Here is a 16,248-nt window from a genome sequence, read left to right as displayed (position 1 = left end):
AGTCATTGGGTAGTACCACATACATACATCTTGAAAATAGGTGCATATGGCGTTGAATGAATGTAAATAGCAGTATTTATTAAATCATATTCTAGAAAATAATTTTATCTATTTTAATCATGGCTCCTTCGCATTGTTTCGACGTTGTTTTGCTACAGTATTAATAGTACCATCCGCATTTCTATGCAGAGAATAAAAATGCTTCAACAAAATTCGTATGGAATAAAACTGTTCTTTACAAATGAGGCAACTGTAGGCGCGATAAGGTGTATGACGTAATTGTTCATCCCACAAGAGCTGATAATTCGTGCATCCATCTAATACGCGATCACAAAGAACGCAGTATGGTCGTAGGCGTCGTTTTTTGCAGCTCCGATTTGTGTCGGCCGATGCGCCGAAATTGGCTATGTTTAATGCCATATGTGGTCCTCTAAAGAAGTCATGATTTTCATTGATATGTAAACGCCAGCCTTCCGGACTTCCAAATTTTACTCCACAAATCGGGCAATTGAATTCCATGTGTGGTAGAAATTTGGCTCGAGCATCCGTAATGTTAATGGTCATATCAAATTTTGCATTCTTTGGGCGCAAATTTGCCGGTAGTATGGCCTCCTCGTAGGTTGCTGCATTTTTACAGTGCAGCAGCAACATATGCATCTTAATTTCGTTGGAATAATTAAAGTGAAGATTGCAAATTCCACAACGGAAAGCTCTGCTACGTAGATGTGTCAGATAGTGTTTTCGCTGACATTCTTCCAAGTTGTTACCAGATAAAGTGGTAGCACATACTTCGCAAGTGGTAAAAAGATAAGTTTTCTTCTCAATAGCTTCGTCTATATTGGCCGTTTTAAACTTAAGTTTGTCCTCCGCAAAGAGCGCATGCTTGTCGGTTACGTGGCACATCCAAGTATCGCGGTGTCTAAAGGTTGACTGACATTCAGGACACATATATAGCAAAAATTTTTCGTAATCTATGCCCTCGCTCAATGAAAACCGTTTAGGGCGTACGATTTTTCCATTGATTTTCGCTTTAAGCATATGTACTTCCATATGCCGCCTAATATGGCGATCCATTTCGAGGCTTGTACATTCCAAATGATCACATAAACTACATTTGTAAAAAGCATTGAAATTCATGTGTGAAAAGCTGTGATGCAAAATTTTTTTATAATCCAGTTGATTGAATTCGGCTAGACATTTTCTGCACCGAAAAACTTTTTGATCTGAAAAAAAAAAAAAACAATTAAGGCAATGTCTTTATATTCGCATTGAAATTACCTTCGTCCAAGGTGCCTGGCAGCATTTTTAAATTGTTGAAGAAGTGCACGTTATGCAAATGCTGTTGCCAAAGAGCAGATGATGGAAATGTTTCACCGCAGCGTGGACATAGGAAATGTGTGAAGATTACTGGGTTAACATTTTCCATGGCTTTTGCCATAGCTATCTCCATAAGGGATAATTCTTCTTCGGCGCCCTCTATTTCATCCATCGAATCTTCATCCAAACGATTGATGTCTTCTATGGTGACCTCCGTAGAATCTATCGGCATGTGCACGCCGGAAAATGGATCTTCAATCTCTATAGGATCCATGTTTAATTTAATGTAGCAATGAACCTAGTCCAAGCAATACCAGAATCTATGTATGTTTTTTAGAATTCTCTTTCAGATTTATACACTGTACTATTTTAAGACGCACTCGGCGCTTAAAATTTTTTTTTTGTAGTATTGTTTACATCGAATTAGGTATTTCAGAAAAACATCGATGCGTAGAAAGTATCGATGTTTTGCTTCGATGCATCGAAAATTTTAAACTCGATTTATAAAAGCACCAGTCCTATTGCTAAAAAGGTGTTCGCACTTGGCAATTGTGCGTTCAACTTTTGCTTTCAACTCACGCAGGGTTGCACGAATAAAAGTTTAATGGCTAATGTTGACTGGCGACCAACTTTGTTGAAAGCGATTAGTTGAAAGGCCGTTCAACCAAAAGTAGAATGCAAAGTTGAACAATGCAAACGCCTTTTATGGCGAATATTTTGATATTTTTTTATATTTTGTTATTTTTAGCCGTTCATTTTTTTTTCGTGCAAACCTGCCTGAGTTGAACGCAAAAGTTGCCTGAAAAATCGCCGCGTGCGAAAGCCCTATAATTCTGTGTGAGTTATAGGGAATTTACATTATTCAACTTTCGCAGGCGATTAGTTGAACCAAAAGTTGAACGAAGGAAGGCAGCCGACCAACTTCATTGAAAGCGATTAGTTGAAAGGCGAAACGTCAAAAAAACCCTTGCTTTGCTTATATGGCTTTGCCACGCCACCCTAATTACGTAGTTCGCTTAATCATTCGTAATTCTCACTCCAATTACCCTTCAAATTTACGTAATTCGCCATACAAAATTTTGCGAGCGAATTACCTCGTTTGATGGTAATTCAGATCCAATTACCATGCGAACCACGAATAAATCGTTGCCATTTCTAATTTTTATCGGAAATTTATCGAAACTAGCTCACATATCGGAATTTGCATTTTTTCTCCAGCTCGGGCGTTTAAACTGAGTTTAAGCCACGGAAGTGCACTGAAAAACTGGCCCATACACAGAGAACTGTCAAATCGAATTAAGGTCGTGCTCGTAGGAATGGTTTAATTCGCGATAGTAATTGGGGGAGTGGGAAAATGGCATTACCGTGAACTAGTATTAGGAGTGTTCGCTATGCAAAAAAATGTGTACAAGTTGGTACCAATTGTTACCAAATCGTGTTCGTTTAGCCAAAAACCCAGTAAAACTTGCAAGGAGAGAGTACAATTTTGACATTTCATTTGGAGGGGCAAAAATTTTCCCAGCACGAATTTGCAAGCAGAATTGTGGCACACGCTTGCATTTTTGTCAACATTAATTTGAATAAACGAGTTCGTTAAATTTAAAACTGAACAATCTTGTTGCGATTCATTAATGCAAGAAGTGTGTAAATATTCGTTTATTCAATTAATTTAATTAATTCCAAGCATTTGATAGGTACTCGGCTGAAAAAGCTGTATTACTAATCGGAACGCACTCGACACCACTGTCAATATAGGAAATCCGACAGTGACTTCCACAATGAAATTGAAGCGTATGTTTAAGAAAGTCAGAATAAGACGAAATATACGTATAGGTCCGGTTTTGGTTTCCACCTGAAATAATTTAAAAAAATTATTATGCTCGAAATGCAACCGTGGACGCCAGCTGGCAGTGAAGCTTGCTAATGTTTGCTAATTCCTGCTCGCGCAAAACTTAGTAAGTTTCTCTCTTTGGGAGATTAAGGTACCTTGTTCTCTGAATTTTGTTACTGGCTAATTCTTACTGGCAGTTGCATAGCGAACACTCCTATTCTCTAATCAGAGAACGTACGTTCTCTGCGCTAATACAACTCTGCACCAGCTGAATTTTGCATTGCAGACATACATTTTTTTACTGGGAGTTTAATAATCGTGTGAAAATTCTGAAAAATCGGAATTTTCGGCAGTAAAAATAGTGTTTTAAAGCAAAAAATTGATTTACAACAGATCTCGTGATAAAAGAGATCTATTTTGCATGAGAAAAAGATGTCTTACTACAATATGACCCGCCAACCAGTGCGCGAGTACGCGGGCGGCAGCGTCGGTGGCATACTACGCAAAAGTGGCAGCAGCACATCCTCCAACAATGGCGTATACAACAGCTACACGTCCACATCCAACACAACGGGCCTGAATGCAGGCGAAGCCCGTCAAGTGGATCTGCTTGTTTTTGGATACGCCTGTAAATTGTTTCGTGACGATGATAAGGCACGAGACATCGATCATGGCAAGCATATGATACCATGGATGGGCGACCCAACGCTCAAGATCGACAGGTTAATAATTGTTGCTACCTATGTGTATACTACAAATATTCCAATTTTGTAAGATTTTTGTACCTATTTCAAAATTAATTTATCTATAAACTGTAATGTCTACTATTATGATTTTTCGTGCATTAGTGCAGTGTATGTAATAGTTTTATAACCTCCAAGAAGCAGAACATCAAACAGTCGCACCACAAGTACAAAACAAGAACAGCCAAAAGGTCTCGCTGACTATTAAACTTTTTGTTTCAATGCAGAGTTTATTTTAGCATGTTTATATCGGTAATGGCTTTGGACATGTAGCAAGGTTCATTCGTTTTGTTTTAAAATGTGTAAAACAGAATTTTATAGGCGCAGAAGTTGTACTTATTACCTGAATATAAATATGCATATATTTGCGGACAAATTTTTTTTTACAGTTAACGTTAGTTGGCCTTCGATACGGGTTAGTTTCGAATCGAACTTTCGATAAATACAAGGAGTTTTACTCTTATATGCTTTGTCACAGGGACTGTAACTATTGCATAATTTTGATTCTTACTACATATCAATCCAATCTTATGCTGGTTCCAACTTAAACTGCTTGCTACACAAAAATTAATGTTGACGTCAAAGAAAAATAGTCGCGGCTTTGCAAATCGACTTATGACCGTGTCACTCAGCTTGTTTCATAACCGCTTGAAAATCTTACCTCATAATCTTGCATAACCACCGTAGTATTGTAAACAAATTTATTTTCTAATAATCACTTTATCGCAAAAATCATTTTTTAGCCAAAGGAACGGTATGTATACAACATTTGTAAAACTTTGATTAACAATTTACATATTTTAATATGAGCTCTTAAATATCTATAGAAAATAAAGCACAATAATGCTTACAAAATGCAGTAAGCGCAGTGCGGCTATTTTCTGTAATATTTTTCTTCTCATTTACCGAAAGTATTTTTTCAGTTATAAACATTTTTATAGCCTTTTATTTTTAAAAATTTGGTTTCGAATTTATATTTAATTTAAATTTATCTTTCTTTTTCATTCGCCGAACGCTTCTTCCTGAACGCACACAAAAAATGCATCCAAATAAATTCTTTCTCGTCGCGCATTATTTGGGGTTGTTGATATCGCACAGATATGACGTACGTGGCGCTTTGTCTGAATTGGCTCCGCATGAACCGCCGCCGGGCGGCTATGGCAATCGCCTCGATTACCTGAGCGCCGAGGAGCAACGCGCCGAGCAATTGTGCGAGGAAGAGCGTTATTTGTATTTGTACAACAATGAAGAGGACCATATACTGCGACAAGGTAAGCAAAAGTGACTGTACAAGGCCTATGCCAAAAAGCCCGCCAAGCTGCTAAGCTATCAACCGACAGAATGTTTATCACCACTTGTTGGTTTCTTTAATGTTCAAAAACTTTTTGTAAATACATATGTACATATGTATGTGTAATTATTTGAGAACGTGCAAAAAAATAACGATGCTCAAAACAATGAAAGAGAGACACATTAGCTATGATTGCGATATATCTAATTAGATGTTAGCTTATTTAGCTTAAGAATCGTGTATAAAAACGAAATTTCGAATGACAAACTGTAGTGCGCTTTACACGTAAGTAGCTTTAAAACTTAAATGCGACGAAAAAGTGTGATAAACTCCGTTTACTGACAGCGAGGGACTCGTGCTCGCCATACGGGGCCTCTGCGTCGCTTGCATGTTCGGTTCGCTTGTGACCAGGTAAATATGTGTATTTCATTGCTTGGTACTAATGTTCCCTTTCAGATCAAAGCGCATCGCTGCGCCAAAAATGCCAACATCAAAATCTGCAGCAGTAAGAGTAGCAGCAGTAGCATCGGCAGCTGTGACCGTTCAGACAACACTTCCCTGTTGCCGAAATATTAGCCAACTTCGTACAACTCACTCTAATGTCTCTAGCTCTAAAGGCTGTTACAATTTGTTTGAAATGTTTATTTTTTAATTTATAACAAAACGAATACGCTAATACTCTTGTGTAAGATGTTTTGCTTATGTTGAGATCGCATTTGATAAACCACAGATTCTTTTCTCCTAAAAAATCAAACAAAAAAAAAAACCACCCAAAAAAATTTATAAAAAAAAGAAAAGAAAAAGTTCACATTTAATGCAACTGCATTTGCCAATTTGTGTAGGCGTAGCTGCTTTTCAGTCACTACCAACGAAGACTCATTTTGGTTTCTCTTTCTCTGCCATTTTTGTTTTATTTGGTTGAAACGTAAAACGCCGATGTTGCTGGGTACATACATATCTCAAACCATAAAACACCAATGCCATTGTCGATGTCTTACTTGCGCCTCTACACAGAGGAGGATCTGAAGCGCCTCAAGCAGGATGTCGAAGGCGGCAACTATGCGCAAGTGGACTTCCAATATGGCAACGATGGCGTGGCTGCTGTGCCACATGGACCGAGTCGCGAGGAGCACTGTACTTCACCAAGTGGCGAGGAAGCCGAGCAGACTTTTAGTCTGCCCAAGGATTTCGTAGTGCCTGCCAGCATACTATTGGTGAGCTCTTCTCAGTGCACTTTATTGCCACTTTAAAATTAAATCGCTAAATACTTTGTACTCGCCCTGCAGCCTGAAACAATGAAGCAACACGCCATTATCGAGAAAACCGCACGCTTTATAGCCTCACAAGGTATGCAAATGGAGATACTGCTGAAAGCCAAGCAGTCAAATAACGTACAATTTGAATTTCTCGCCATAAATGGCGCTCTCAATCCCTACTACAAATTCATATTGAACGCTATAAAAAATGGCACCTATCCTGCGGAGCGTTTGACGCCACCGCCCAATGAAAAACATGAAACTGGGGCAGCCAGCAGCAGCACAGCTACGGGGCATACCGCTCATATGCCTACTAAACCAGTCATCACCGTGCCCACCATCAAGTACAAGCCATCGGCCAATTGCGCCTATACACAGCTGATAAGCAAAATCAAGGGTGTCCCACTGCCAGCTGTCATCGACGGCGAATTGGCCAATATGCCAACATCGAATTCGCCCATACCAAGCACAGCTGCTGGCGCTAATTTTACACCCGTGTTGCTGCAGTACAATGACAGCACGTACGTTTCTGCTGAGTCGGAGGCGGGAGAGGGCACCACCAACTCGAATTCGAATTCTCAATCGAATGGTAATGTGAAAACGGAGGTTGAGGTGTTGATGAGTTCCAGCGCTTTGGCCTTGGCGCAGGATTACGCCTCTGATACGGAGTCGGAAGCGGAGGAGCAGCAACCGAAAACGCCACCGCCACCTAAATTTGAGCCAGTGCTAAACTTTCCTGTCCCAACGGAGACTCTGAAGAACATCATTGATAAGACTGCGACATATGTCATCAAGAATGGACGTCAGTTCGAGGAGACGCTGCGTGCTAAAAGTGTCGATCGTTTTACATTTTTGCTCTACGACAACGAATTTTATCCCTATTATTTGTATAAGGTCACCGGTGATCCAGATGCGGCATCGAAGGAGCAGAAGCAGCGAAAGGCAGCTGCAGTGGCAGCGGCGCTGATGAGTAAAAAGGGACTACAGACGGCCGAAAAAGCGATCTGTAAGCGATTGATTAATTTTCTGCTCAATTAAATTTCTGACTCAAATCTTCTACTTCTCTAGCGCCCGTTTGCTTCTCTATTAAACCGAAGGAAGAGTCCACTGCGGCTATTTTGCAACCTGCTCTACCGCACGAGCCCAGTGACGACGATGAGGAGTGCACAGCGAAGCCTGCGGCTACGGGGCAAGCGCGCTCGGTTCCAGAACATGTGCAGAAGGCTATACAGCTGGTGGAGAGTCAGTTGATGGCGCGTAATGCGCAAATTGCGGCCACGGTAGGAAGTCGTAGCGCGGCCAATGCTGTAATGGCCGGGCCCCCGTTATTGGGCTTGCGCGCGCCAGCTATTCAGCACCAGCAGCAGTCGACCGGCAATCGTTTCGATGCCGATTATAATAGCAGCATTGGTGGCAACTCGACAAAGACGCAGCTGAAGATCTCCAAGGCGGAAATGGAGCGCAATGCTTTGTTCGAACAGCAGCAACAAAATCGGCAGAAAGAATTGAAAAAAGGTGAGTGCGCGAGTTGTCAGCTGTACATTTTTTTAAATATTCTTTTCTCCCACATAGCCGAGGAGAAAGTGAAGGACAAATTGGCTAAAATTGCACGTGAAAAATTAGGCGGGCCAATTTCAAAAGAAAAACAGCTGCAGTTGGAGCGTAAACGCAAGGCGATGGCGTTTCTTAATCAAATTAAAGGTAATACTGCAGGTACTTAGTTAACTTTGTCCCTTATTATTTATTATTCAAGAGGATAGGAGGCATAGCGGCAGTTATTTTTCATAGCCGAGCAATATTGCCAGTGCCTATTGAAAAATATCGAAGCTTTAAGGTTACGACATGTATCTATGTACATATCCTAGCTACCATGTCAAACTATCGACAATGTGACAATCGGTACTTTTCAGGAGATCATAGAAACTGTTGTAAAAAATGTTGTTGTCATTAGGGAAAATTGTGGGATTCGACAGTATCCTCTGCTTCTAAGAAGGCTAGAAATTCGACGATTTGCCAACTTACGTTCTAAACGCATGCGCAAGCTATCGTAAATGAAAACGCATTTTTGCGCATTCGATAGTTTGACATGGTGGCGACGATATGTACGTTTGAGCTCTCTTTCATCAGCCATTCAGTAATGTTATTGCAAAAATTGTAAACTCTGTGCTAAAAAATTGATGCTCGTCACCGCAAATTCGCCTTGGTATCCGTCATAACGTGCATATCGTTTGTCGGACAAAAAAAAAACAAAAAGGAATATTACTGCGCAAAAATCCTGTTTCGCAGTATCTCCATTTAAAAATAAAAGCATTTTTTACAGTACATTACAAGCACAGTTTTCCAATAAAATAAAGAAACTCGTGGTATGGTACAAATAATACCATTGATTGATGTACAAAAATTAGAAAAATTCAAAAAAGTTGCCCAATAACCATGATTCCATAATTAATTAATTTAATTAATTTTAGACGTTCAACTATACTTTTTAAATTAACTAATGAAAGAAGAATTTCTTTAAAACTTTTTTTTTATTTGTCATGCCGATCAAACCTTTTGGATTTTCAGCCTCAACTGCCGCCATTGAAGACCATTTTAAAATTTTCATTGCCGTCCTTTTATGACTTTCAGTATGAATCCAAAGCTTATGTATCCACAAAAATAGCAGCAACATAATAAACAAATATACTCATCAGAGATATGCTATCAAGCACATTGAAAATATTTCACAGACGTTTCTAAATCACTTTAACAGCATATTTTGATTTTGATTGGAATATTTTGAGAAATTAATGCATAGCAATCGCAGAACGGAACCATCCCTCCTACCTACTTGTGGCACATTAAACCTGCCCTGCCCACTGTTTGGGTTGATAGCATTTTTAGTACGTCAAGGCATATGTTTGTACATATGTATGTATTTTACAATCGCCATGGGAGCTACTATTTGTTGGATTTATAATCAACACTTATCAGGCCACAAGTGTTTATTGCTTTATTTCGCGCGGCTTGAAAGCTTCATTCATTTTAGCACATCGTGTTAAGAGTAATTAAAGATAATGACGCCTCGAGAAGCAAAGTCAAAGTATCAACATATTCATTGACATAGATTCATAAAAATATTCCATGTGGGGCCAATTTTACGGCGCTTATTCGGAAATTCTTCGGGGTTCCAGTTAGTTGAAGTATGATGGATCTATCGTCGAAGAAAATTTAGTTCAAATATATTTTCGTTGTTAAGAGGAATAATCGAGTTGGCTTAGCTTAAAGAACACGTCCAATCCACTAGTAATTTGTATGATGGCGTGGACTAAAAAAATTGTATACAGAAAAGCAATCGGCAAAAACCGATTATCGAGCGCATTTCTTTCATGAAGCTTGCCACTAAAAATAAGTGAATTCCGATCCTATTGCAAGTTTATTTACCATCTACGTCCAGAGAGATTGATCTTATATATTTTTTCTCTTCAGGCGCCCCCTCCAGTGCTTCGAATGCGGACCAAAACAGCACTAATGCGGAGGAGAATGCCTCTGATTCTGAAGAATCTGTACACTCAATACCTATAACTTCGTATGGACCAGAGGATGATGGCAAGTCTGATGAGGAGGAGAAGCTACGTTTGATTGAGATACCCACAACTCATATCGCCGGCGCCACGCCCACACCTGCTCCAACCAACTCGACTTTAGCAACGAAAGACGCACCAAAGACTAAGTCTGCCGCCACAGTGACCGTCTCCGACGACGATGACGTCCAACTAGTGGGCGAAATAAAGCCAATGGCGGCGCGTCTTTCCGTGTCCAAACCACGCAAAGAGCGAAAACGTAACCTGCGTTCGCGTGCACGCGATAGTTCACCAGACGCCACACCCGCTTCGTCCAGCACAGCACGCGTGCGCAAACACGCGCGTCGGCGCCGGAGTCCTTCGCCCAGCCAATCGTCTGATGATGATGACAGCAGTTCCTCTTCAGACTCAACAACGTCAACGTCCTCGTCATCATCTTCAAGTACTTCTGACTCTCAGTCTACGTATCAAAGTGATGACAGCACTGACACTGAGCGCTCACGCTCGCATCGGAAACACAAATCCATGGCAAAAACTGGGAAAAAACCTAAAACACGAAAGTCCTCAAAGTCCCGCAAGTCAGCGAGTCGCAGAGCGCGCAAGAAGAAATCGAAAAAACGTGTGCGTAGCCGTGAGGACAGAAGCATTGAAGAGTACAAAGACTACAAAGCGCTTGAGTGCACACGGGAGCGCACACATAACAGTAAACGCGAGCGAGTGCAAGAGGACGCATATGAGCGAGAATACGAGCGGCGCAAACGTCATCACCGCAGTGAGGACCAAAATCGTCAGCGCAGCACATTGCCCGTCCCCACAGATAGCTCATTACAGCGACGACGGGAACGCATGCAGCGCAGTGCTTCGCAAGAGATGAGAAGGGAACGTGAACACGAGCGAGAGCGTGAACGTGAACGTGAGCATGAGCGTGAGCGAGAGAGAGATCGTCAACATCGTGAGCGACGCGCGCAACGCGATGAAAAGCAACGTGAACGAGAACGAGAACGGGAGTGTGAACGTGAACGTGAACGTGAGCGCGATCGCCCACACACGCCAACGCGTCGCTACGACACACCAGCACGCAAGGAGAAGAAGAAGAAACACGAACGTTAGCGCACAGTGAAGTTCAACGCTGAAGCCACTACATATATACATACAAACACATGTATGTAGCACATGTGTAAGATTGGGCAACCTCAGGCGGCGGTGATAACTGCCGCATGGGAGTGGGTTTGTCGTTCCAAAGAGCGATAAGGCAGTGGCGCGCTTTAGGGTGCGTTGCCGCTGCCTTGCGGTGTGACTTGGCCGTTGGGTGCACGCGGCACAGCGTGTGCGCGACACACAAATGCATTTTCATAAATATTTTTTGATTTTTTTATTGTTTTTGTACTAGCTATGTAAGCTGAATGTGTGGCACGTGTTGCATATCCTTGTTTCTGTAATTGTTAATGCGGCAGTTTGTAAAGTAATAAAGCAAATAAAACGAAGAAGTGAACTATAATTTATCGTGTCACTTCAAACTAGACTGATTCTCAAGAACTTGTGAAGGCTAAGAGGAAGTAAAAATTTTATCGGCGTCTGTTCGCAGGAATTTTTATTCATAGTTTTCTTCTTATTCATTACTCGTAGCGATATTCTCGGACATACTATTTATGTTACAGAAAACGTGATGTAGATAAGGGTTGAGTGGGGTAAATAATTTCGCATTAAAATGTTGTGGTATCAGGCGCGGTGAGAATGCAAAAAGTGTAAATTCATTTGCAATGCTAAAAATGGAGATATTAAGAATTAACGATGTTGGTTTGCTACCCGACTTGGGCACCAACTTTCGAACATCATTTTGAATTTCCGAGCTTTTGCAAAATTTGTTGAAAAATCAAATTTCGGATTTTCGAACACTAATTTTGAATTTTCAAACTTCTTATTATGAAAAGCACTAAACAATTTCCGGATTGATAGAGTTGAGACATGGAGCAAATTTCGAAAATTCGAATTTTCCACTATTGCTCTAAACAGCCAAATTTCAATACTTTTAGAATAGAAAAATTGCGGGGAATGTGCGTACAATGAATTTATTATTGTTTAATAAATAAAATGAAAAATTAATGGGTTTGTTCGAGTTGCAATCACACCCGCTCAAATTTTTAAGGCATCACATTTGGTGTGAATTTCTATTAACAATTTATCAGTTGGGAAGTTGCAACAATATTGTAAATTTGCATCAGAGCTGCAGTACTGCCATTTTTATTACGTGAATATGAATATTCAATATAAAAATTAGCACCCTTTCGGAATTTTTAATTTTTAAAATACCAATCGCAACCAAATACACTTATTTTACTATTAATTCTAATTAACTGTTTTGTTTGCAAGTTTTTATTGACTTTCTTGACTTGTGTGTAATAAAATTTTGCAATGAATGTTTGACCGTTTTCTCGATGATCTAGAGGCGTAAAACTTCAAAATTTACTCAGAACCCGATGATGATCAGAGCATTATAAAAGAGGAAGTAATCCGCTGGTGGCGCAGGTGTCGAGATATTTGAAAACCCTGCATTTATGGTCCCATTTGTTTCGTATTTAGAACATATTTATATTACTTAAATGTAAAGAAATAATTCCACAAAAAAATTTGCCACTACGTGGTGCAGGGGTCGAATTTTCTTATTTTTTATGAACCACTTGTTTTTAATAATTAACGCAATTTATAAAATTATATTATATAATTATATATTATATTTTTTTATAAATTCGCTGGCATTATATAAAATTAAACTTATAAGTCTATTGACAGCCACTGTATACAAAAGCTCATGTCATTGCTGTTTTAAGGCTTAAAAGCTAATTTACATTTATAAAAATAGTGTATGTGCATACATAAGTATGAGGTATACATGCATATTATATATAGTTTATATATGTATATTGAGATGTAAATGTTGTAGGTATATAGTTAGCCCCGTGAAATGATTGCGATGCGACTTTAAAGCTTTTCTCCATTAAAACTCAACTCCAAATCAAGCAGCCAGAATGTTAGAACTCCAAGACACCAGGCAGATACTTGTCAATCAATGTCTGGTAGTAGGGCCACAGTGCTTCAATATCGGGCATCCTTTCGCTCTTAGTATACAAATCATAGCGGCTGAAAAGAGGAAAAGAAAAAAATGATTTTCGAGTTCACAATTTCCCGAATATCCGCCACTCACTTGAAGATCAGCACCCACTTCTTAGTCTCGTCGTCACCGGGCGCCTCCAGGTGCTTGTAGTCGCCACCATTGTGCCAGGGGTAGAACGAGTGGAAGCGTATGATGTTGCATGCCACATGTGGCAACTTGGTTTTGTTGTGCTTCAGCACGTGGTACATGTATTCATCGTGTCCCCAGGACATTAGCAGGTTACCAATGCCACAGTTTGGTTCATAAATGCCATATTTGGTGTTGTATTTGGGATTCTCGCCATCCGGATTGCCTTCGAAGCTGTCGCTGCGATAGACAATGCTGTCGCCCCACTCGCAGCCCACGGCAAAGCTGTCGCCCACCACGGCCCATTGTGGCTCATCGTAGAAGGCCATCACTTTGCCAAGATCGTGTATGAGTGCGGTCAGGTGTAGCCAATCGAGTTCCGGGAATTCTTCGCGTGCGCGTTCTGCCGCCTGGAAGGCGTGTACAATGTTGGGCAGATCGATGTCGGGATCAGATTCGTCGACCAGATCGTTGAGCTTCTCAAGCGCTTCGCGGACTGTGGCCTTGAAGGTGTTGAACTTCAGCCATCGTGCGTGACGGCCTGTGCGAGGGGGAAGGCAGAGAGATGAGAAAGTTAGTGTGGAAAAGTACAAGGTATATTGTCTATATTCTACTAAAATTTAAAATATTTTTCGAAGAGATTTTCATAAAATTATACATACATATGTATATCACAACTTAATGAAATTTGCAAAAATAAAACATTAGATAAAAATTAATATTTGGAAAAGTAAATTATTTTAAGAAAAATTTTGCAAAACACTTCGAGATTATTTTAAATAATTTGGAAAGTAAATACGAAAAAAAAAAAAAAAAATGTTCAAAATCCAAATTTTCAAAGAATATTGTCTTACAATTTTATAAATTTATGCATATTGCAGAAAATTTTTATAGAATAATTTTCAATATTTTCCCAATATTTTTTTATTCTTGATTAAACTTACAAAAACGCTCATATTTTGCATTAATTTTGTAACTTATTTAATTTGACTTGTTTTATTTAATTAAATTTATTTTTATATTTTCCTTAAAGTTTTTATTTCGTAGTTATTTTTTTTTTTTCAAAAAATTTAAATTATAAATTTTTTATTTTAAAACTACATTCGCTTACTTTTTACAAAATCCACAGTTTGGTTCAGATGCATTTCGCGATAGGTTCTGCGAACACGCTCCTTCAAAGGATCTTCGGTATCGATGCTGTAGTCGCGGAATTTCGAGATGCATTTGTCTGCGAATGACGCTTCGGGGCGCAAGAGTTCAGAAGGATCGATGAGTTCGATTTGCTGCAAAAATTGTTGGATTCTTCAATATTTTTTTGTTTATTATGTGTTTAGAGACAATACAAAAAAAGAGAAAAGAAAGAATCAATACTTAATTTTTTCAAATATTTTAGAAAAATATTTTTACGCAAGTAAAAAATAAAATTTTTCCTTATTATTTGCTGTTGTTTCCGACAGGGTGTGGATCCAAAATACATCATAAAAAGAAAAAGTTGAAGAAACGAAGAATTGTTACCAGCAGTGAAAAAATATCTCTAATGTCTTAATTTCGTGAATAATTTTGTTGAAATTAAAATATTTAAATCTTTTAGCTCTTCATTTCTTTTTCTTAAAAAATCTTTCATCATTTTTTGCGCCACACTCATTTTGTCATTTTTTTTAATATACAACATTTTAGATTTTGTATATTTTTTGCTTTAGAAGGGTCGTCGTACACTTTGTATCCTGTTTAAGTTGTCACGTATTATAAAATACATATTTTCTTATGTATGTACATATGTACACATGCATTGTTTTTTTGTTTAATATTTTTTCGATTCTTCAAAAATTTAAAAAATATCAAATCTCATCCCCTTTACCTGATCCAACAACAGACGCATTTTTTGAGGACACTATAATTGCACTGCTTAACAATAAGGAATTTTATTAAATTTTCAATATTTTTCAACAGTATAGTTCCTTTTTTATTTAATTTTCTTTTTTCGCTTAGTAATTTTCCACAACTACGCGTTCGCTTACGATCCGCACTTTGCAAGTTCTAAATCGCTTTTGAATTTTTGAGCAAGGAGCGGGGCAATTTTTATACTCACCAGTAGGTATAGCCGTCAATCAATGTGTATTAACTATCGACGAGCGATCTCGTTTGGCTCGTCGGAATATACCGCCGAACAGCTAACGAGCGTCGTCGATACGGCGAATCTTGATCACTACAATCGCTCGCTGGAACGTTCGGGGCAGTGCCTCTTCGATGGAGGCGCGCAATCAATGATCGAAGTGCAAAAAAAAAAGTACAACAATAAAATTAAAATTAAAAAAATATAAAAATTAAAAACGAATTGAGATAAGGTACAATTATTCATAATACGCGCACCAAGTATGTATGTACATATGTACGTACAAACGTAAGTATTTACATACAGACATATGTAGTGAATGCAAAAATTTCTAATCTTACTTTTATGTTTTGACGCCATTTGTTACTGCACAATTGTAGGACTGACTTTCTTCAATTAATAATGTATTTTCTGCTATTTCATAATATCAATGGTGTTTACTTAGAAATACTTTAGCATTTTGTCAGTTATTAATATATTGTTACATTGATAGGCATTCACCTAAGTTGTTGAACACAAAAAAAGATTGAAAAAAATGCAGATAATAGTAAATCGCAACAACATGATTGAGCTTAAAAAATCGCGCGATCGAATCTCAGCAGAAAAAATAAAAATATTAAAAAAAATAAAAATAAATATGAGAGGCTGTGAATATTAATATTGTAAACCTTAGATAATATAGCCTATGACCGTCCGTGCTGTTTATGGTTATCGTTGATCCTTATGACCTCCACCATCATTTTTGACTCGTACATACATTATTTACAGGAATTACATACACATCTATGTACATATGTACTTATGTATAACAATACTTGAAATGCAAAGTAAATCCTTGTTCCAGATGATAATCAAGATTTGCTTTGTTGTTTTTAAGTTAGTACAATATCTAACGA

At 38.7% G+C, this 16,248-nt stretch overlaps 3 protein-coding genes across 4 annotated transcripts; 1 reads left to right on the top strand and 2 right to left on the bottom strand.

Moving 5' to 3' along the window:
• Nucleotides 1-57: 57 nt before the first annotated feature.
• LOC108358646 (zinc finger and BTB domain-containing protein 48-like) lies at nt 58-2,005 on the bottom strand. Its single transcript, XM_017610086.1, has 2 exons — nt 1,279-2,005; nt 58-1,223 (listed from the first exon to the last, which is right to left on the bottom strand). The coding sequence occupies exons 1-2, from the start codon at nt 1,589-1,591 to the stop codon at nt 118-120; spliced, it is 1,419 nt and encodes a 472-aa protein (XP_017465575.1). The 5' UTR covers nt 1,592-2,005; the 3' UTR covers nt 58-117.
• Nucleotides 2,006-3,331: 1,326 nt separating this feature from the next.
• Nucleotides 3,332-11,652, top strand: su(w[a]) (suppressor of white-apricot). Of its 2 annotated transcripts, none has more exons than XM_017610082.1 (7): nt 3,332-3,870; nt 4,990-5,162; nt 6,197-6,396; nt 6,469-7,444; nt 7,507-7,953; nt 8,011-8,151; nt 9,907-11,652. In XM_017610082.1, the coding sequence occupies exons 1-7, from the start codon at nt 3,581-3,583 to the stop codon at nt 11,109-11,111; spliced, it is 3,432 nt and encodes a 1,143-aa protein (XP_017465571.1). In that variant the 5' UTR covers nt 3,332-3,580; the 3' UTR covers nt 11,112-11,652. The 2 variants fall into 2 exon arrangements, with proteins under 2 accessions (XP_017465571.1, XP_017465572.1); XM_017610083.1 differs by having other exon boundaries at nt 3,333-3,870; nt 8,011-8,139.
• Nucleotides 11,653-12,508: 856 nt separating this feature from the next.
• On the bottom strand, nt 12,509-15,312 carry Miox (Myo-inositol oxygenase). Its single transcript, XM_017610089.1, has 5 exons — nt 15,098-15,312; nt 14,351-14,522; nt 13,204-13,780; nt 12,676-13,139; nt 12,509-12,632 (listed from the first exon to the last, which is right to left on the bottom strand). The coding sequence occupies exons 1-4, from the start codon at nt 15,116-15,118 to the stop codon at nt 13,031-13,033; spliced, it is 879 nt and encodes a 292-aa protein (XP_017465578.1). The 5' UTR covers nt 15,119-15,312; the 3' UTR covers nt 12,509-12,632; nt 12,676-13,030.
• Between the last annotated feature and the right edge of the window lie 936 nt (nt 15,313-16,248).

The sequence above is a fragment of the Rhagoletis zephyria genome, unplaced genomic scaffold, assembly GCF_001687245.7.
Source record: "Rhagoletis zephyria isolate East Lansing unplaced genomic scaffold, Rhagoletis_zephyria_1.1 Rzeph_scaffold_00280, whole genome shotgun sequence".
In the NCBI taxonomy this organism is placed as follows: Eukaryota; Metazoa; Arthropoda; class Insecta; order Diptera; family Tephritidae; genus Rhagoletis; species Rhagoletis zephyria.
The sequence above is the reverse complement of the archived record's forward strand: the minus strand, read 5'-3'. Positions and strand labels throughout refer to the sequence as shown.